Source organism: Narcine bancroftii, chromosome 4 (genome assembly GCF_036971445.1).
Source record: "Narcine bancroftii isolate sNarBan1 chromosome 4, sNarBan1.hap1, whole genome shotgun sequence".
In the NCBI taxonomy this organism is placed as follows: domain Eukaryota; kingdom Metazoa; phylum Chordata; class Chondrichthyes; order Torpediniformes; family Narcinidae; genus Narcine; species Narcine bancroftii.
In genome coordinates, this window is record NC_091472.1 from 222,817,534 (window position 1) to 222,840,906 (window position 23,373).

The following is a 23,373-nucleotide window of genomic DNA, read 5'->3' on the forward strand; positions in this document are numbered from 1 at the left end:
AAAAGATATGAACAAAAACTAACAGTATACTAGTTCAAAATACATCTCAATGCATATATTCCAAATATGGTAGCCACTTTTTAACAAAAGAAAAGAGTAATTATTATGCAAAACTGATGTAATTTTTTCCATAACAATACAAGCCTTCAATTTGTTATGCCATCGCATTACATTAATCACCACATTATCTTTCCAAGTAGTTGCTACACATTTGTGAGCTATGGACAATGCTAGATATACCAATGCAATTTGAAATTTATCCAATCCTAATCCCCTTAAAGGAATCATATAACCCAGTAAAAAAATGGATGGATCTAATGGTAACTTAAAATTATACAGTTTTTCCAAAATTAACTCGACTTCTTCCCAAAATGGTGGTACATATATACAGGACCAAACAGCATGTAAAAAAATTTCCACACAGATACTGCATTGAAAACAGGAATCCGAATTACTAAAACATTATATTTTCAATTTCTCAGGAGTTAAATACAACTGATGTAAAAAATTATAATTAACCATTCCATACCGTGCATTTATCAATTTAGTAACACTATCAGAAAACATATCCACCCAATATTTTTCAGGAAAAACAAAAGTTAAGTAATTTTCCCATTTAAACTTAGATTTCTCCCATTCTGGCTTATCCATATTATCTTGTAATACTTGATACATAACAGAAATATAGCCCTTTTTTTGGTATAGAAGAAATCAAAGACTCGAATTCCGACAATACAGGTAAAATCATCTCTCTACCATACATATTTTTCACCAAAGATCGAAGTTGATAATAGACAAATAAAGAATTTTCAGCAATATCAAAACGTTCTTTCAATTGATTAAAAGAAAGAAACTTGTCTTTATACAAAGCAATCCTGTAATGTTTTTATACCCTTAGAATCCCAACTCTTTAAATGACTATTAAATATTGAAAAAAGAATAAGCTGATTATTATATAATGGCGTTAAAATGGACAATTTACCTTTTGATTCTATAGTCTTTTTTTTGTCCATAACATCAATAAATGTTTTAATATCGGCATATTATACTCCCATAACAAATTTACATTCCACCAAAATATAAATTGATGCACTGCAATTTCAGAAATACGTGCCATCCCAACTTCAGTCCAACTTGGAGGCCGATCAAACCACTAATGAATTTGAACTGGGCTGCTTCATAATAGTTCTGAAAATGAGGTAATTGTAATCCACCTAATGCATACTTCCAAGTAAGTTTACTTAATGCTACCCGTGGTAATTTACTTTTCCATAAAAATTCCCTAGTGACTTTATTTAAGTCTGAAAAAAGTTCTTTGTAAGAAAACATGGTATTGATTGAAACAAGTATTGAATACGAGGAAAAATGTTCATCTTAATGCAATTAACCTGACCAATTAGAGTTAACGGAAGGTCCTTCCACTTAATTAAATCTGCTTTGATCTTTTTCAATAATGGAACATAATTTAATTTATATAAAGATTGATACTCAGTGTTCACAATTATTCCTAAATATTTAATTTTATCCGACCATTTTAAGTTAATAATATTTTTATACACTGAATAATCTCCTTTGCCGACTGGTAAAATTTCACTTTTATCTCAATTAACTTTATATCCAGACAATATTCCATACTGTAATAAACATTCCCGTAAATGTAGCAATGATTGTTCTGGGTTTGTTAAATATATCAAAACATTGTCTGCAAACAAATTAATCTTATACTCTTCATCCATAACTCTCTTCCCTCGTATCTGTTCATTCTGCCTTATTAATTGAGCTAACGATTCAATAGCTAATGCAAACAGGGCTGGCGACAATGGACAACCTTGTCGGGTTGAACGTGTCAATTTAAATGACGGTGAAACTTGACCATTTGCCACCACCCTAGCAGTCGGGTTCGTATATAAAGCTTTAACCCAACCAATAAAAAAAAGGCCAAATTTAAACTTCTCCAAAACTTTGCTGTAAGGTCCCTTAATCCGTAGTGTGATCTGCTTCAGTGCCGTTAGGTAAGGGTTAAATATTGACCAAGGCACTCCTCCTGTTCTGACAATGCTTTTGCAACCTTTTACTTGACCTAAGAGAGTGGACGTGGCCTGAACAGGGTACATCTGAGCAGATGGAGACTCCAGATAATAGTAGGGCATTGGTGTCTCACTGAATCCTCAGCCTGACATAAAACATGAAAGTCTTGTCCCTAAAATTGAAGCAGTAAGTTGCAACATGTCCAACTATGTGCTAGGAAGTGAGGCCAGAAGAGCTGATGTTTCAATCTCACTCTTACGTTTTCAGAGGATTTACGGAAAACTTTGGAAGAGGAAATGACTGTTCTGAAGGCCAAGATAGTAGCAGAGGAAATGGAGAAGCTGGAGGTATGAGACACACTGTTTAAATATTGGGGATCTTTTGGCTGATGGGAAATATTCAACAGTAGAATACTTTAAACGAAAGAAGAGTTGGATAGATTGAACTCACAGTTCTTGACATACCTGCAGATGATGCAGCTACATATTACGGAAAATGGTGATGTTGAACCATTTCATAGGAACAGATTCCACAGCCCTGCAATGCAGGAGTCACCTATAGCCTGCTGGCAGAAAAAGAAACCAGTCCAGCAAGTTTACCTCTTGCAATCCTGATACGATACAAAATGGAAACTAATGGCCCACAGTCATCAGTTTGTCTGAACACTAGGGCAGCACAGTAAGAGGGCTTTTAGGTCCTTGTGTTGTCACTGCTTTGAGAGAACTGTCTAATTAATCCCCTCATCTTTACTGACAATGTAAGAAATACATTTTTTTTTGACTACATGCCAATTTCCTTTTGAACACTGTCAATTTTTATTTGTCACTGCTTTCATTCATTAGAACTGTGAAAGAGAGAGATGGAAATATGTTTTCAGTAAGAAGGATGATGGGGAAAGGATCTATAAAACAAAGGGAATGTCTGCAATAGGGTGCATTAAAATGGCTAAATGGAAATTGTTAACAGCCTGCGTTATGAGTCGTTAATAGGATGGAGCTAGGACTTGCCTGGTAAGATAGACTTATGAATGTAAGATAAGAAAAAAACAGAATGGAAAATTCAAGGAAACCAGGTAGGATTTGTGGAAAGACAAAGACAAACAATCAAGACGGTAGACTATTTCAGATAGCCCAAAAGTCGGGATGTAAAAGCAGAGAAACTCTGCCAAAATGCATAATGACCCACTTCTCTGAATGTGTGGAGGTGGTCTCCGAGCCACATAATCCAACCCCTCTCCGAGAGAGATAATGGCAGCGCAGCCCTCCGCCGATTGATCTGAATTGGCAGCTGCACTAGGTGGCTGTTTAGGGGCAGGCTAATGATGCTGTCACCCCAAGAACCATCTCCCCACTCACCCCCTCTCCCTCTAAGTCAGAGGTGGTGGGGAGCCCTCGGGGCAACGGGGACCGGCGGGGTAGCTGGAGCAGTCGACCAGTCGGGGCAGTGGGGACCAGTGGGGGAGCAGGAGCAGTCGGGGCAGCAGGGACCAACGGGGCAGTGGTGATCAGTCGGGGCAGTGGGGACCATTGGGGGCTGCCGGTGCAGGCTGGGACAGCCACACCGGGCTGCTTCGGGCTTTAGGGCTGCTCTCTGCGGCTCAAAGCGCGGCAAAGCAATAGCTGTCTTTCCTACCCATAGTCCTCCATGCAGCTGAAACTGTTCTGGGAACCATAGAGTGGTTTCAGCTGCATGGGGGATTGTGGGTAGGGAAGACGGCCATTGCTCTGCCATGTATTGATGACGGGTGCTACGAGGTGCCTTTCATTTGAATGGGACGTTGGAGCAGCCTTTTTGGGCTGCAGTCTGAATGGTAAGTTCCAGATTTTTAATCTGCCCCATAGCCGGTCTCCAGGCGAAGGCCCGATCTAAAATGGCCTAGTGTCAGGGCATAGCTTGGGATGGGGCTGGGGGGGTGCCAGAGAAGCACTGCAAGACTGCTTTGAGACCACATACTGGAGCTGTTTCAAGGAGGTGGCCACCCACAGCAGTCATTTGAACATAGAGGAGTAAATACATGAGCTCAGAGACTGGCTACATTAACAAGTGCATTGTGGATGTCACCGAGAATAAATACTTCACACCAGGGCTAACCAGAAGCCATGTTTGCATACAGAGGTCTGGGCCCTTCTCAGAGCTCGTGATGCTGCTTTCAGGACAGGGTGTAGGATGGCACTAAGATCAGCCAGGGCTGTACAATCCAGAAGGGTATGAACAGAAGATCGACAGATCTATCCAAGGTGAACTCACACAAGGCAGCAGGACCAGACAATATACCTGGTCAGGTACTGAAAGACTGTGCAGACCAATTGACGGAGGTCTTCACGGACATCTTTGCATAATTGAAGCCGTCCGTCGTTCACTCCGTTCTGACCCACTTGGAGAATAACGGCTCATGCACCAGGCTGCTGTTTATTGACTTCAGCTCAGCATTTAATACAATCATTCCCCAGAGGCTAGTGTAAAATCTGTCTTTGCTGGGACTCAACACCCCTCTCTGTAACTGGATCCTGGACTTCCTAGTGGAAAGTCCACTGTCTGTCCGGTCATTAGCAGAACGTTGAGCACCATCACGCTGAGCACTGGTGCACCTCAGGGCTGTGCATTCAGCCCATTCCTGTTCATGCATCACCAGATCCAGCATCAACAGGGTCATCAAATTTTCAGATGACACAACAGTGGTCGGCCTTATCAGCAACAATGATTATTCAAACTACAGAGAAGAGATGGAAAATCTTGTGAAATGGTGCGAGAGTAACAACCTGAGTGTCAATGTGGACAAGATGAAGGAGATGATCGTGGACTTCAGGAGGAGCATGAACTCCTCTAGTAGAGAAAGTGGAGAGCACCAAGTTCCTTGGAGTTCACTTGACTAATGACTTATCTCTCACTCTCAACATTTCCTCACTTGTCAGGAAGACGCAACAGCAACAGTACTTCCTGAGAAGACTGAAGCAGGCAAGGCTACTGAGCACCATATGTCACCCTTCTACAGGAGCTCTATCAAGAGCGCCCCTGCTGGCTGCACAGAGTGGTACGGTTACTGCAGAGAAATGGATCAGAGGTCAATCCACAGGGCCATAAGAGTGGCAAAGAGGATCAATGGAGTCTCTCTCCCCCCACATTGAAGTGATCTACTGGCATTGTTGTTTGAAGAGGGCATGCAAAATCATTGAGGACTCCTTCCACCTTGCACACAACATCTTTCAGCTGCTCCCGTTGGGAAAGAGATACAGGAATATCAGAGCCAGCACCACTAGGCTGAGGAACAGCTTCTTCCCACGGGCAGTGAGAATGCTGAATGACCAAAGGAACGGCTCAAATTAACCATCCAAGGTTCTCATGTTCATGAAGTAATATTTATTTATTTGTCTAGATGAATACTTGTCCTGCATATGTATTTTCTGTCTGTATGTGTGTTATGTCTGGTTGTATGTTTGTGTGGTTTGCACTGAGGACTGAAGAACGTTATTTTGTCAGGTTGTACTTGTACATTCGCATTACAATAAGCTTGACTTCAGTTAATGTTTCAGATGGGGGTCCTTCCATTAGGCCTGAGAAAGTGAGAGCTGGGTTAGTCTGAGGAACAGTGAAATATGATTATATAAAAGTAAATAATAATTTAGAGCCGGGAATACACATATAACTTGTGCCAATGTAATATGCATATCAGTCAACCTATTTTGTTTTAAAAAAATTGAAGACAATAATTCCAAATTCAGGCTGATTCTGAAAATTATGAACGTAACAAATATGCCTGATTGGTTTAAAAAGATTCACTATTGTTTGTTCTGAAACACAAGTAAGTTTGTCTGTGCCATAAATGCTCAATTGCTGAATGGAATGGAAAAAATATCATCTAAAAGCAATTTTTGGTGTAATTACATTAATTTATGTTTTGAAAATAACAGTAGCCTATGTATTCTATCAGAACAGGCAAAAGGAATGGGAGGAAGAGACAAAGCAGTGCATTGAGATCCAGAAGCAGACCTTGTCCACAGAGCATCAAACCGAACTGCAAGAATGGATCAGGAAGGTGGAGAAGCTGCAGAGTGAACTTGAAGCTGCCCATAATGAAGCAGTGGCATATCAAGAAGGTGAGAATAGTAGGAAGTTCTCAACTCATGAGTACGACAGCAGAGGGGGAAACCACTTGGACCATTCAGTCTCCTCCATGACTTTCGAAGAGCAATCTGAATGGTCCAGCCCTACTCTTTCTCCATGCTTCTGCAATATTTTTCCTACAAATATTTATTCAGTTCCCTTTCTAAAGTTGCTGCCCTGTAAGCCAATGGAATATTTTCCACTTCATGCATTTTCTCTTAGAACCATAGAACACCACAGCACAGAAGCTGAACCTCTGGGCCACCCAATCTGTGCCAAATTATTTTCTGGGACTGAATTTAGTAATACCTCTGCCTCAGGCAGAAAACAAGCTGATTGAGGAAATTTTCATGATTATGCCTCCAAATCCTCTCTTCTGTTGCTCGATTTAATATTTGGGTGCCTTGGATCAAGTACTGGATACAGGGTTTGGTTGAGAAGCTGATCTTTGACTTTATGAGCCAACTGCAATCCTTCAATGCTGGAGATTTTTGATGATTTTATTATGAGCTGAATGAAACATTGGAAATGTTACCACAGGCACACAAATGTCACCAACCTACTTTACAATATAGCTGTGACTCCGACCTTCAAATATCCCATTGCCATCTTCAGGATGTTCTCTCCTGTTAAGTGCTATAATATTTTCTTCTATTACAATCATAAAAAATTCATTTTGGCCAATGGGCCGTGTGTAAAATTTTCAGGGGAAATTTTTCATGCCCTCTTATAGATGAGTGTCGGAATTTGGAGAAGCTTTGCCAGCTGAATTTGACAAAGCTTCAGGAACAAGTTCAAAAGGATTATGAGCAGAAACAGGAGGAGCTGAATAGAGCATTTGATGAAAAAGAGAAAGAACATCATGCAGAGGTGGGTTTAAACTGGTTTATTTTGTTTGGTGGGAATGTAACCATGGGGTTTGGTTGTGAGAGAAATGTGGATATGGAGGTTACAAAGCCTTGTGAAAGCCAGGGAAAGGTGTGCATGAGTCAATGCTTTTCTCATCTTGCCTCTGAAACCCCTTCTCTCTATCCCATTGCAGGCTGTCCCCCCCACCTGCTGCACAAGCATTATGCCCTGTATTTTGATGACCTGATATTTGGCATTGTTCCCCTTCTGCCCTTTAGTATCACATTTGTGAAGTTGCATAGGGAAGTGCAGGGCCCTTGCACAATATTTGGGCACCCCAGCTATTTGTGGACTGTGTGGATGCCTCCTAAGGGACACTCCTAATCCTTCCACCCCCCTCACCTTTTTATTCAGACACTTGCCTATTTTTTAATTATACCTTGACAAAGGGCACAGGCCTGAAATGTTGGCCCTTTACTTCCTCTAGATGCTGAGTTTCTCCAGCATGTTTATGTGTTGCATGACCCCAGCTTCTGCAAACTTTATTGTTTAACACTTCTGTTGATATCTCCAAAGGGTATTTCATAATTAAAATTAAATGAAACCATAGTCACAGTGCTTTCTACCTATTTGTTTTTCTCTATATTTGGGACTATTCCAGCCATTGGGAAAGCTCCTGTTCAACAAATTTGAAATCACTATTTGCCATTGTTCATTCATCTGGTTTCATGTCCTCCATCCTTCTGTGTATGACAGACAGATTTCATAAGACACAACTGTTGGAAGTAGGGCTGTAAAATGAAGAGCCTCAGCCAAGTCCTCGTGGTAATGCTCTGACCATTATTTTACAGATGGTGAAATTGCAGACAACCTATGATGAATTTAAGTTGCGTTCAGAGCAAGAGCTTGAACATCTGTGGTCTCAGCTTCAGAGTACAAAAGCCAGTCATGAAGAGCTAAGTGGTAAATCTTTTGTGTATGCTTCTATTTCAGGGAGAGTTCAGAGAGAGAAGTCCTAAAACTGCAACAGAATTTATGTGCAATAAAAGTAAAATGATTGAGAAACTATAAAAATATTATTGCATTGACTGTGAATATGGATGTCACACATTGTGTGACGATAGAAATAAGGCCAAAGTAACGACATCCTAACTGAAGAGACATAATAGGGATTTTGCATCTATTTATTCATTTTGAAAGCCTCCAAATTTAGTGATCATTACATTTGCCCTATTCAAAATCACTGCACTGTCAAGGGACAAGAGAATGGAAGGTGCCACAAAAATAGGATCTGAAGGAGCTCTCTCCAGCATCTCAGATTATTAGCTTTCCTGCTGCATTCAATTAATCTTCACTCTCACAAATATTCTCAAGAGTCCTTAACAGTCTTTGGCTCTAGATCCTCCAAGGCTTCATTCCTGTGGCTTACCTTCAGAAAAGACTGCAGCTATTAGAAGGTTAACTCCTTGCCATCTTTTCAAGAGCAGTTATTGATGATCTGCATCTCGTTCAATGAGTTTTTTCCATATACAATGTGATTCTAAATCCTATTCCCTAACTCAAGGTATATGACTAAAGAAAATATGTACTTCGTTCCAAGAATATAATGGAAAATATAAAAATTTTGAAAAATAATATTGTCTAGAGATTGTGGAAGTAATTCAAGAATGATCCTCACAACAAATTTGAATTATTAATTGAATAACATCTTTTCTAAATTTAAACAGGACATAATGTCCCTCAGCCATTGAGCATGAATAGGCGGGGCAACATGCTTCCATCTAAACTATATTGCACGTCTAGTCAGATGAGATGCAAAAGACAGAATACGACATTTAATTGGAGTTAGAGGAATATAATTTTCTCCAATTATACCAAAAAGAGCAACCAGAGGATTAGGCTTTAAATTTACATTTAAAATTAAAGATTGAAATACTCCCCTCCAGTATTTTTCATGACATGTCCAAAACATATGAATTAAAGAAGCCTCTTCCCTCTTACTTTTATCACAGTAAGGATTTACATCTGGATACGAGATAACTTAACTTTAGACATATGAGCCCTATGTACAATTTTAAATTGTAAAAAGAAGTGACAGGCACACAGAGATGCAGTATTAATCAGCTTAAAAATTAGATCCCAAAATTCATCTGATAATGTAAGATTTAAATCGTGTTCCCAGACATTTTTAATTTTAACTAGAGGGGCATGTCTCAAACCCACTAGCATGTCATAAAGAATAGATATTAAACCCATGTTTAAACGTTGTAACATAAATATCACATCAACAATATTCGCATCAGGTGCCCGAGGAAAATCCGATATCTGAGATTTAAGAAAATGTCTAATTTGCAAGAATCTGAAAAAATGAGTATTTTGTAAGTTGAACTTTTTAGAAAGTTGTTCAAATGTATCAAAACTGTTATCAATGAAAAGATATTTGAAACGCTCAATGCCTAATCTAAACCAATCCTGAAAAGCAGAATCTTGTAAGAAGGTTGAAAAAGCAAATAGGGCTTGAAAGAGAAATGTTTTCTAAACTTACCCCTGAAAATAGGATTATCAATTGATTTATTTAAAGAAAAGGGAAGTGAGGATGCAAGAAGTGCTGGAATGGAAATTATTTTTGCAGAATTCAGCTCCATTGTTACCCATGCTGGACTGTTCACTCGATTATAAAGGTGTAACCAATACATAAAGTCATGTATGTTGACTGCCCAGTAATAAAATCTAAAATTAGCCAAGCCTCCATTCCTCTTAGGTTTTTGAAGGTGAACCTTGTTTAGACGAGGGCGGTTATCCCTCCATATACAAGACAATATAATCAAATCAAGTGAATGAAAAAGTGATTTAGGAATAAAAATTGGTATAGACTGGAAAAGGTACAGAAATTTAGGTAAGAGATTCATTTTAATAGAATTAATACAATCAACGAGGGACGAAGAATAGAGATCACATCACAGCAGGGAAACCACCTTTGATACAAGTGTCCTCAACTTGAACTCGGAGCACACTACCACTACAATTTTGGAGTGTACACAGCTAGAGGTTGATAAGCTATCCAAATCTCTGCTGATGTGCTGAAACATTGTGAAGTGGTTCTGCTGGCCCAAATACATGACGTCATCTGAGAAGTGAAGGAGTTGTGACCATCATGTGAGGAGATTTGTGGTAATTGGAGAAAGTTGTGCTTTTATGTGTCACATTGAAGATGATCACACCGGAGGAGTCACGTGATGGAGTAGTGACCGGTCAGGGAATTCCAGCCCTCTCCCAAAAAATTAAAAAAAAACACACAAAGCACAAAGGTACAAGATTAAAATTTATAATAAAGTAAAAATAAAGATGAGAAGAAAATGGCAGCGAAGAGAGAAAAGTCGAAAACAACGGGAAGAAAAGAGGAAGAAAGAATGTCGGAAGAAGAAGGTGAAGGCCTTACCTGTCCGAAGAGGCCCGCCACGGAGAGAGAAGCCCGCTCCCGCAGGTCAATGGAAGTCCCGGGCTCGGGACTACAAAAATGGCTCGCAGAGCCGAGTAAAAATGTGCAACCGCGCATGCGCATGAAAAAAAACACACTGACAGGAGGGGGGAACAGCTGCGGAGTCGATCTCCACAGCTGAGAGAGACACCTGCAGCACAGCAGCAGGTGCAGAACACAGACAATAACGACAACAAGAAAGAAGAGGGTAAAAAGAAAACAAGGAAACAACAGATGGTCAATCCAGAGGAAGAAGAAGAACAGAAAGAAGTGGAAGAAGAAGAGAAAGGCAAGACAATGGATGTATCTTTTTTTAAAGAATATATGGAATCATTTTGACTTCCAGGCCAAAATGTTTGGCCTGGAAGTCAGCCTGAAGAGAACTGAGGTCCTCCATCAGCCAGCTCCCCACCATGATTACCAGCCCCCCCACATCTCCATCGGGCACACAAAACTCAAAACGGTCAACCAGTTTACCTATCTCGGCTGCACCATTTCATCAGATGCAAGGATCGACAATGAGATAGACAACAGACTCGCCAAGGCAAATAGCGCCTTTGGAAGACTACACAAAAGAGTCTGGAAAAACAACCTACTGAAAAACCTCACAAAGATAAGCGTATACAGAGCCGTTGTCATACCCACACTCCTGTTCGGCTCCGAATCATGGGTCCTCTACCGGCACCACCTACGGCTCCTAGAACGCTTCCACCAGCGTTGTCTCCGCTCCATCCTCAACATCCATTGGAGCGCTTACATCCCTAACGTCGAAGTACTCGAGATGGCAGAGGTCGACAGCATCGAGTCCACGCTGCTGAAGATCCAGCTGCGCTGGATGGGTCACGTCTCCAGAATGGAGGACCATCGCCTTCCCAAGATCGTGTTATATGGCGAGCTCTCCACTGGCCACCGTGAGAGAGGTGCACCAAAGAAAAGGTACAAGGACTGCCTAAAGAAATCTCTTGGTGCCTGCCACATTGACCACCGCTAGTGGGCTGATAACGCCTCAAACCGTGCATCTTAGCGCCTCACAGTTTGGCGGGCAGCAACCTCCTTTGAAGAAGACCGCAGAGCCCACCTCACTGACAAAAGGCAAAGGAGGAAAAACCCAACACCCAACTCCAACCAACCAATTTTCCCCTGCAACCGCTGCAATCGTGTCTGCCTGTCCCGCATCGGACTTGTCAGCCACAAACGAGCCTGCAGCTGACGTGGACTTTTTACCCCCTCCATAAATCTTCGTCCGCGAAGCCAAGCCAAAGAAGAAAGATATGGAATCAGTGAAAGAATGGCAATTACAAGAATTTAATGAGATAAAAAGAAGAATTAAGAATGCAGAAGAAAAAATGAATAAAATGGAAATGGCCAGATCAGAGATAGGAAAAAGAGTGGAAAATATGGAAGAACGAGAAACAATTGTAGAAATGGAAGTAGAAGACTTAAAAGAGAAATTAGAAGAATCTAATAAAAAAGTTAAAGAGGCACAGGAGCTGTTAGCTCAGAAGATAGATATAATAGAAAACTATAATAGAAGAAATAATATAAAGATAGTGGGCCTTAAGGAAGATGAAGAAGGCAAGAATATGAGAGAATTTATAAAAGATTGGATCCCCAGGGTCCAAGGAAGACCAGAATTACAGGAAGAAATGGAAATAGAGAGGGCACATAGAACTTTAGCCCCGAAACCACAACCGCAGCAAAAACCAAGATCCATTTTAGTAAAATTCTTAAGATATACAACAAGAGAAAATATATTGGAGAAAGCAATGAAGAAAGTAAGAGAGGACAAAAAGCCACTGGAAAATAAAGGTCAAAAAATTTTTTTCTATCCAGACATAAGTTTTGAACTCCAGAAGAAGAGGAAGGAGTTCAATACAGCAAAAACAATCTTATGGAAAAAAGGATATAAATTTATGTTAAAGTACCCAGCGGTACTTAAAATAGTTATTCCAGGGCAACAAAACAGTCTATTGTCGGATCTAGAGGAAGCAAGGAAATTTGCAGAACAATGACAAAACAAGCAGAGAGATGAAGACATGTAATGAGAGTAAAAATGACCATGCACTATATGTATGTGTGTAAAGGGGTATATGTGTGTATATATATATAGTGTGTATACATGAATGTATCTGTATTTAGAGGAAAATATATAGAGTATAGACAAGAATTAATAAGGGAGGGAAAGGGAATAGAGGGAATAAGGAGGGAATTAAAAGAGTGACCTTTGTTACATATGAAAATTGAAATCTTTTCTGGGGGGGGGCTGGGTGGGGAGTAGTTACGGTCACTACAAAATCAGTTGACGTTTGCGAGTGAATTCGCAAATCCAAATGTAGAGGGGAGATGTGGTTGTCCGACAAGGGATAAAGGGCAACTCAGGAGGGGGAGGGGAGAATGGGGTTAAAGAAGTTTTAAATAGGAGAATAAGGAAAATGTTTGATGTTTTAGAAATGTTGTCTTATAAAATGTTCAAAACAAGAAAACAGAAATGGATAAGAAAGAAAGGTGATGATGGAGAAACGGAAAGGGAAGATAAACAAAGTATGAAATGGCTACGCTGAACTATATGACTTTAAATATTAACGGAATACATAACCAAATTAAAAGGAAGAAACTGCTAAATTTACTGAAAAAAGAAAAAATTGATATAGCATTTGTGCAAGAAACACATTTAACTGAATTGGAGCACAAGAAATTAAAGAGAGATTGGGTAGGACACGTAACAGCAGCGTCGTATAATTCAAAAGCAAGAGGAGTAGCTATATTAATTAGTAAAAATGTGCCAATTAAAATAGAAGAGGAAATAATAGATCCAGCAGGGAGATATGTAATGATAAAATGTCAGATATATTCGGAGTTTTGGAATCTACTCAATGTATATTCACCTAACGAAGAAGATCAAAAGTTTATGCAAGATATTTTTTTGAAGATAGCAGATACGCAAGGGAACATATTAATAGGAGGAGATTTCAACCTGAATTTGGATTCAAATATGGACAAAACTGGGAAAAAAATTAACAGAAAGAACAAAGTAACCAAATTTATAATTAAATCGATGGAAGAAATGCAACTTTTGGATATATGGAGGAAACAACACCCAAATGAAAAGGAATATTCATATTACTCGGGTAGACATAAAACATACTCAAGAATAGACCTATTTTTGTTATCAGCTCATATGCAAGATAGAGTAAGAAAAACAGAATATAAAGCTAGAATATTATCAGACCATTCACCCTTGATATTGACAATAGAGTTAGAGGACATCCCTCCAAGAATGTACAGATGGAGATTAAACTCCATGCTACTCAAAAGGCAGGATTTTAGAGAATTAATTGAAAGACAAATTAAAATGTATTTTGAAATAAATACGGAATCAGTGAAAGATAAGTTTATACTATGGGATGCAATGAAAGCGTTCATTGGAGTGCAAATAATAAGTTATGTAACCAAGATGAAGAAGGACTATAATCAGGAAACAGAGCATTTGGAAAGGGAAATAGTAAATATAGAAAAATAATTAGCAATGAAGGAAGATACAACTAAAAGAAGAGAATTGGCAGAAAAAAAAATAAAATATGAAACACTACAAACATATAAGGTGGAGAAGAACATAATGAAGACAAAACAGAAATATTATGAATTAGGGGAAAAAACGCACAAAATTCTAGCATGGCAGCTTAAGACAGAACAAGCTAAGAAAATGGTATTGGCATCAAGGAAAAAAGACAAACAAATCACATAAAATCCAAAGGAGATCAAGGAAAACTTTAGTGAATTCTATGAACAATTATACCAAACTGAAAACGAAGGGAAAGAAGGGAAAATAGATGAATTTTTAACTAAAATTGAACTACCAAAATTACAAATAGGGGAACAAAATAAATTAACAGAACCATTTGAAATAGTAGAAATACAAGAGATAATAAAAAAATTACCAAATAATAAAACACCAGGAGAGGATGGATTCCCAATAGAATTCTATAAAACATTTAAAGATTTATTAATTCTTCCCCTCCTGGAAGTAATCAACCAGATTGATAAAACACAAAGCTTACCAGATTCATGCAAAGCAGCAATAATTACAGTAATACTAAAGCAAGGGAAAGATCCACTCGCACCAGTGTCATATAGACCAATATCATTACTTAACACAGATTATAAGATAATAGCTAAACTATTAGCAAACAGATTAGCAGAGTATGTACCGAAAAGGGTAAATCTAGACCAAACTGGATTTATTAAAAATAGACGCACCACAGACAATATTTGTAAATTTATTAACTTAATTCATGCAGTAGAAGGGAGTAAAGCGCCAACAGTAGCAGTTGCTTTAGACGCAGAGAAGGCCTTTGACAGAGTAGAATGGAATTATTTATTCAAAATATTGCAAAAATTTAGTTTACTCGAGAAGTATATTAATTGGATTAAAGCATTATATAAGGGGCCATTGGCGAAAGTGACAGTAAATGGATATATATCAAAGCAATTTAACTTAAGCAGGTCAACACGGCAGGGATGCCCACTATCACCCTTATTGTTCGCGTTAGCTATAGAACCACTAGCAGAATTGATAAGAACAGAAAATAATATAAAAGGGATAAAAATAAAAGACAAGGAATATAAAATCAGTTTATTTGTGGATGATGTTATAGTATACTTAACAGAACCAGAACTATCAATAAAAGAATTACATAAGAAATTGAAGGAATATGGAGAAGTGTCAGGTTACAAGATAAACGTAAATAAAAGTGAAGCAATGCAAATGAATAATGCGGATTTCTCAAAATTTAAGAAGGAATCACCATTCAGTTGGCAAATGCAAGCAATAAGATATCTAGGTATACAAATAAATAAAAATCTCAGCCATCTATATAAACTCAATTATTATCCACTAATGAAAAAATTACAGGACGATTTAGAGCATTGGAAAGATTTACCATTAACACTAATAGGAAGGATAAACTGTATTAAAATGAACATTTTCCCAAGGATATTATACCTATTTCAGGCATTGCCAATACACTTGACAGAGAAATTCTTCAAGGAGTTAAAGAAAATAATAAGGAAATTTTTATGGAAAGGGGGCGAAACCGAGGATAGCACTAGATAAATTAACAGAATGGTATAAACAAGGAAGCTTACAACTGCCAAACTTAAAAAATTATTATAGAGCCGCACAATTAAGATACCTATCAGATTTTTATCAAACAAGGGAAAAGCCAGATTGGACTAGATTAGAATTAGATAAAATAGGGGAAAATATACCTGAACACATATTATATAAATGGGATGAAAAATTGGTACATCATAGAAGTTCTCCAGTATTACATCATCTACTCAATATTTGGAAAAAGATTCATGTAGAAAGGAATAAAACAAATTATCAATTACCAAAACTAATATTGACGCAAAATAAGTTACTCCCTTTTACAATAGATAACCTTTCCTTTAGAGAATGGGAGAAAAAAGGGATCAAAAGAATAGAAAATTGTTTTTCAGGAAATAGATTATTATCCTTTGAACAAATGAAAGATAAATACAATATAATTCAAGATACAGTGCTGGCATATTACCAATTGAGATCCTACTTGAAGGACAAATTAGGAAGCAGTCTGAGGCTACCAGAGGGAAGTAACTTTGAATATGTGATTACAGATACAATGATAATCAAAAGATTTATAACAATTATGTATATTAAACTTCAAGAAAAGGAGAATGAGGAAACAAATGGTAAAACTAAACAAAAATGGGAACAAGATTTAAATATAAAGATAAAAAAGGAAACATGGGAGAAGTTATGTTCTGGAACGATGAGAAATACAATAAATACGAGGTTGCATATGATACAATATAACTGGATACACAGGCTATACATTACACCTCAAAAGTTAAATAAATGGGACCCAACAGTATCTGATAGATGTTTTTGATATAAAAAAGAAATGGGAACAACAATTCATGCAATCTGGACATGAGAAAGTAGAAAAATTTTGGGAAGATCTAAACCAAATATTAAATAAAATTACAGAAAACAATATACCAAAAAATCCAGAGATCTTCCTCCTAAGTAACATAAAAAACAAAGAATTTGGAATTGATTTGGATGGTGCACAAAAAAGATTTGTTAAGATAGCTCTAGCCGTAACAAAAAAATGTATTATGTCAACCTGGAAATTGGATGATAATTTGAAAATACTACAATGGTATATAGAAATGAATAAATGTATTCCATTAGAAAAAATAACATATAGTTTAAGAAATAATATTGAAATATTTGAACAAATATGGGAGCCTTACATGAAACACAATAGAGAAAACCTACCGGGGACATTCACTACCTAAATTAACGAAAGGAGAAGGAAATGAAAAGAATTAACTCAGTGGAATTTCTTGTTTATTTTTATTGAATGACAACATTGTTTGACTGGTTTAATGTATCCTAGATTTTGTACTTTAAATGGATGGGGGGGGAGGTAGGGAGGGTGGGATGGGAGGAGGGAGGGGGGAGAAAATGGCACTGTATATATTTGAAAAGGAAAAAGTATGTATCATGGTCAATGTGGTTTATGGTGTGAAAAATAAAAAATCTAAAAAAAAAAGATGATCACACCAACCCTCTCTTTGGCCAAAGTATAATTCATGCTGGGATTCCATACATTCCAAATTTCAATGGACATGATCTTTACTGCATATTAGTTACAAGGAAGGTGTGAGCATAAGTGTGATAACTTGGAAAGTAATTGGTAACATGTTGAGCTTGTATTTTACATTATGACACTGCTGTGAAAGTAAATTTGATGGTATTATTTGCTGAAGTTGCCACTGTGCCATGTTGGAGCCTGTCACCTGGATTTAGCCTGCATCCTAACCTTAACAACCAGTCCAGGTTACCAGGCATTACTGGACAGTTGATGTAATTATGACACTTAGATCCAGTATTTATAAATATTTTATAGACATACAGCACGGTAACAGGCCCTTTTGACTCACGAGCCTGTCCTTTCCAATTATATCCAATTGACCTATAACTTCCACTATTTTTTGAAAGGTAGGAGGAAACCAGAGCCCCCGGGTAAAACCCATACAGGCATGGAGAGAACGTACAAACTCTTTACAGACAGTGTGGGATTCACAACCCGGTCCCAATCATTGGTACTGTAACAACTATGTTAACTGAAATGTTGGTTATGTATCAAACTATACTGTTTGACCTGCTGAGTTTCTCCAGCATTGTGTTTTCACTCCAATCACAGTGTCTGCAGACTTTCGTGTTTTACTTCAGGAAAAATAAATCTATGTCTTTTTGCACCTCTCAGAGTTTAAGGAGCACTTGTTGACCTGTACATCTCATGTGGAAGATGTAGAAATTCTGAGGCAGGAATTTGCCGAACAGAGAGAGCGAATACAGAAGCAGCACGTTTGTGAGCTTGAACAGTTGAAGAATTACTTTGAAGAGAAACTGAAAGAGATGAAAGAGAAAAATGATGAGGAAGTTGCACAGTTAGAGCAACGCCTACAGGAAGACACAAAATTGCCTCTTGGCCTTGATTCTGACCTGAGTCTGAATCAGACGACAGAACCAAGGTATGACAACAGTTTAACATTTCTACTTCATATTACAGTATGTTTAAGGTTGACCTTAACAGATTGAATAAATTTGCATGGATTGGATTTTGAAAAAAAACCAGCCAACCTTTTTGGAGGGATCTGATCACTGTAGAACAGGAACCACAATCTTTTTTTTTCTTGAATGCTAATTCTTTGTTCATGTCATGAGTTGAGAAGACGCTGCAGTGTGATTGCATGTAGCAGGCCTGGAAGTTTATTCTTCAGGTCGTCTGGTGGATTGCGAGCAGAGTTTATCAGTTTTAATGATCCAGTGGTTCACATGCGACAGTTTGTATTTGTGAATAAACCATCTAACAGAGAAATCAGCAGCACTAGTTCAGAAATAAACTCTTACCCATCCTCGTGTAATTGCTTGTGTGGCTGGCAGATAACCCAACACAAAAACTACAGATGCTGGAACCTTGAGCAAACAGTGAGAGGTTGGATGGACTCAGCAGGTCAGGCAGCTTCTATCGGTAGACTTAAAATTCATTGTCACACGTACTAAGGTTTCATGAAAATGTTTGATAGAAATGGTCTGCAATATTTTGTAGTGTCTAAAGTAGGAATGAGTCATATTAAATATATCAAGGGGAGAACAAAAATTATCCTTGGGAATTGAGTTCATGGCTTTTGGGGATGTTGTTAAAGTTGCCTTGCAAGTTAGCATAGTATATTTTGTTCTTGACATACACGATGAAGTGGGTCAGTTGTGAAGGAACTGAAATGAAAATGGAGCTAGTTGGTTAGGCTCTTTTATCCTAAAATCATGCTGTGCAGAATATGGCGCTGTGCTCCATCCAGAATGTTCTACTATTAAACACACACACAAGCATGAGGCCAATCCCAGACCATCTACAACCTTGCCCAAGGTTCGTCTACTCAGCTGCAGAGGAAAGGCATTTCAGTGGTGTGGTTTATTCGCTGTTGTTGGAGCTGCATTCATCCAGGCAACTGGAGAGTCATGCTCTTGACTGGATGAATGCAGCACCAACAACGTTAGTCATTGACGGATAACCAGCCTCTGACTTTCTCATAATGTGGCTGTCCCAGTTAAGTCACGAGTCAGTGGCGATCCTCCCTTGGCCCAGATGTTGATAGAGGTAAATTGTTGATGATAATGTCACTGAAAAGTCAAAGGTAGGTGGTTATACGCTCTTTTAGGATATGATCATTGCCTGGTTCATTTGTGGCACAAATATAGTTTGTTATGTATTGGCCCATGCCTGAAGATTGTGCAGATCTTGGTGCAAGGACCACTTCACACTTTGTGCGTACACCACGGTCTGGAGAGATGCTGTTTTGTCGGGTTGTATATGTACAATTAGATGATAGTAAACCTGAACTTGAACATGCTGAGGAGTTATGAACAGAATTGAACATTATGTAATCATGAGTGAACACCCCCATTTCTGACCTTATAGTGGGAGGGAGGTCATTGATGAAGCAGCTGAAGTGGTTGGGTCCAAGATTAAACGTCACTTGCAGTGATATTCTGCACTGGCATGACTGACCTTCAACTGCAACCATGTGTCTTTGGACAAGTTATTACTGCAGCCACTTTGGACCTGAGCACTTCTTCAAGGTATAAGCAAAGAGCAGAATAAAGATTGAAGAATGGCAGGGGGAAGAGTCCAGACCAACAAAAGGTGTTTATTGGATATGATAAGAGGAAAGGTGAGAATTGGTTTTGGCTCTGTGAAAGGAGACAGAAGGACAAGGAATAAAAGAGAGAGAGTGAGAGACAGAGTTGGGGGAAAGGCAACGGGGGAAGAGGAGGGGGGGGGGGTTAATGGAAACCGGAGAAGTTGATGTTGATGCCATCTGGTTGAAGAGTGTCCAGGTGGAAGATGAGACGTTTTTCCTCCAATTTATGGGTAGTCTCTCTCTGGCAGTGCATGAGACCATGGACAGACATGTCAGCAATGGAATGGGATGGGGAATTGAAATGGGTGGCCACTGGGAAATCCATGCTATTGTGCAGATAGAGCTGGGATGCTTAACAAAACGATCTCCCAGTCTGTGCCCAGTCTCTCCGAGGTAGAGGAGACCACAGCGGGAGCACTGGATGCAGTAGATGACCTCTGCAGATTCACAAGTGAAATGTTGCTTCATTTGAAAGCACTGTTTTGGGCCCCAGATGTTGCTGAGGGAAGAGGAGTGGGCACCAGTGCAGAATCTCCTGCAGTCACAGGGCTAGGTGTCAAGGGGACAATTGGAGGGGAGGGAGGTGTGAACAAGGAAGGAGTGGTCCCTGTGGAAAGTGTAGAGGGGAGGAGAGGGGAAGATGTATTTGGTGGTGCAGTCGCATAATAGGTGGCGGAAATGGTGGAGGATGATATGTTGGATACGGAGGCTGTGGGGTGGTAGGTGAGGCATGGGGGCAGAGGGGGCCAGGGCAGATGTGAGGGCGATAGGGATATGTGGGTGAGGGCCGAATTGATGGTGGTAGAAGGAAAGCACCTTGTTTGAAAAAGGAGGACATCTATGATAATCTGACATGAAAGACCTTATCCTGAGAGCAGATGCCCATTTTCTAGATGCTCATTGACCAAAAATGGCAACAAGAACCCTAATCAAACAGAAGGCAAATGCTCCATTGATGTCAATCCATATCTCCCTTCTGGAAATCAAATATTTGACACTTCTTTCACTTAAAATCTCATCCAATATTTGGTACCTCCAACAACACAGTTCCCTCAACATTGCATGATATGCTAGCTGATGTACTCTTGATTCTGGAGTGTGTTGAGAACGTGCCTCCTCCAAATCGACCAACTAGGTGAAATCAAATTAGATCAAAAGGAGACTTTGTAGTGCCACCACAGTGGATTGGAGAACAAATTTTTAGCATTCTTCTTTCAGAGATTTAACTTCATCGCATTATCTGGTGGTAATGCACAGCTCTGCATTTGTCAGAGGCCTTAATATTTGGAATTGTTTAATTTGCTTAAGCTTCGTACTGCTGTGTTCAATACTTGATGGGAAGCCTTGAGAAATCTGAAACTTTATATTGCACCTGTACCATATATGAGGAGATGGTATATGAATTGCTGTCTTCCTTATTTTTTTATTCTTGACAGTTTGTCTTTGCTGTCGTTTACGGACCTCACAGAGAAAAATTACTTTCAGCATAGGCTTCAGATTGTAGAAGAATTGGCGCAGAAGTTGGAGCAATACAAGGTAATGTGGAATACAATAGTGCCTGGTAACTTACAATATTTCCAGGAAGATACATTTTGCTTTTATTTTTCCAGAAAACCATTACAAGGCCTTCCTGATGATTCCCTCTTTTATGCACAATGGCTGAATGAGATAGATTAGTAAGGTCTAAAGTTTACTTCATGATTTTTCAGTTCACTGGCGTGAATTTGGGTTTAGGGAACGAGGCCTTCCCTCTAGCTCTTTCTCGTTCTTTGAGAAATTGTTTGGACCCATACCCCTCTGACTATCTGGTTGTGATTAATCATGGCATAAACTTATTTTCCACTATTTGGTTCTTTGATCTGACATGCCACCACTCCTGGGTGCACCCTGGGTCACACAATATGTTTTATGGCTTCATTGGAATCATGGAGTTATCCAGCATGGAAATAAACCCTTGAATCCTGTTTGTTCATGCCCACCTGAGCTAGTCCTGTATCCTTTCCAAATACCCATCCAAATGTCTCTTAAGCATTATAATTGTACCCATCTCTGCCGATTGCTCTGGCAGCTTGTTCCACATACCCACAACCCTATGTGTGAAAAACATATCTCTCTGTATCCCTGGAAGTGGTTCCCCCTTTCTCTTTAAACCTATACCCTCTAGTTTTAGGTTCCCCCATCCTGGGGCCATCTACTGGATCTGGGATGCATATGAGTTTATAAACCTCTGAAAATCACTCTCCCAGGCTTGTTTGCTTCAGGAGGAACCGTCCTAATCTATCAGTGGAAAAGTTTTATAGATAGATTTCTGAAAAGGGGCACGTAGGCTGAGAAAGAGCAAATGTGATAGTATGATCAAGAAGGGTGTTCCTTTAGGAACACTACTAGAGCACTTTAAAAAGCATAATGTGACCAGGCTGTGGCAGCTAGGCTTTTTGAAAGTGTTTCACAGATTTATTAGAGTCTTTTGACATGAAGGTAAAAGAATGGGAGTTGGTGGATGTTCCTGATGAATCTATAATAATAATGACTTGATGACGAGATTGAACAGAATGATTTCAGGTTTGCTTATGATACAAAGGTATGTGGGAAGGTTTTTATGTGACACAAGATGTCTGCAAACAGATGTCGACATTTAACTGCTGAGCCAAAATGATGGCAAATGGAGTAAAATGTAAAATGGAGAAGAATGGAAAAAAATGTCATGTTAAACGCAATTTTAAAAGGTGTTGGGAAAGTTACTGGGATCGGAAAGCCGAAGAGGAATCTTAGCCTAACGTCAGCAAATAGGATTAGCATAGATGGGTATCATGGTTGGCATGGGGCCTACTTCTGTGATGTAGGATAGCATGGTACTATTCAAAAAAGCTCTGAGGGTCCTTGTATAAGAAACACAATGTGAGGCTATTGGCATGAGTAATTACGGCAAAATAGAATGCTGGTTTGTGTTGCAATGGGAATGTGCAATAATTAAAATTTATTGCTGCAACTGGACAGGATTTTGATAGGGCACCTGATTTAGAGTACTGTGAATAATTGTGGACTCCAAGGATGCTCACTAGATTGATTCACGAAATGAGGGATCTGTCCTATGGGACTTATCAGCACAATCTTCTGGAGTTCAGAAGCTTAGGAAGTGATCCCAATATTCTAAACAAGAGAGGTGAAGAGAGAATGACCCTGAAGATGTTCCAATTGGGGAATGTGGTCACATATACTATGTAGGGCAGGCATGAGGTAGGGTTTCTTTGAAGGCTGTGAATCGTCGAGGGCTATTGATGCAGAATCATTAAACATATTAAGGTGGAGATTGATTCTTGGACCCTTGGATAACTGAGTGTAACAAAGCTCATCAGACCCTTGTGCAGAGTAATTTGGAAATCTGGCACCTCACCCACCCCATTCATCAAGACAAATTGCTGCAAGGCTAGATTGTTTCACTTCACAACACTGAGCTTGATCATTTATTGTTGGGGAAGTATTTTGAGGTTTGCAGTTCAAAGGTGGGTATGTGGAATTGGGCAGCACAATTAGCGTAGCAGTTACAGCGCTAGTGACCAGTGTTCGAATCCAGCGCTGTCCGTAAGGAATTTGTGTGATCCTCCCTGCGTCTGTCTGGGTTTCCTCCGGCTACTCTGGTTTCCTCCCACCCTTCAAAA

General features: G+C 39.1%; 1 protein-coding gene across 1 annotated transcript in view; it reads left to right on the forward strand.

The window, feature by feature from the left end:
* Positions 1–23,373, forward strand: part of pcnt (pericentrin) — a 239,082-nt gene that overhangs the window by 44,949 nt on the left and 170,760 nt on the right. Inside the window, exons 10-15 of the mRNA XM_069934046.1 lie at positions 2,296–2,375; positions 5,957–6,122; positions 6,863–6,999; positions 7,830–7,941; positions 17,776–18,043; positions 21,151–21,250. Coding sequence (XP_069790147.1) covers positions 2,296–2,375; positions 5,957–6,122; positions 6,863–6,999; positions 7,830–7,941; positions 17,776–18,043; positions 21,151–21,250 — 863 coding nt within the window. The remainder of the gene's footprint in view (positions 1–2,295; positions 2,376–5,956; positions 6,123–6,862; positions 7,000–7,829; positions 7,942–17,775; positions 18,044–21,150; positions 21,251–23,373) is intronic.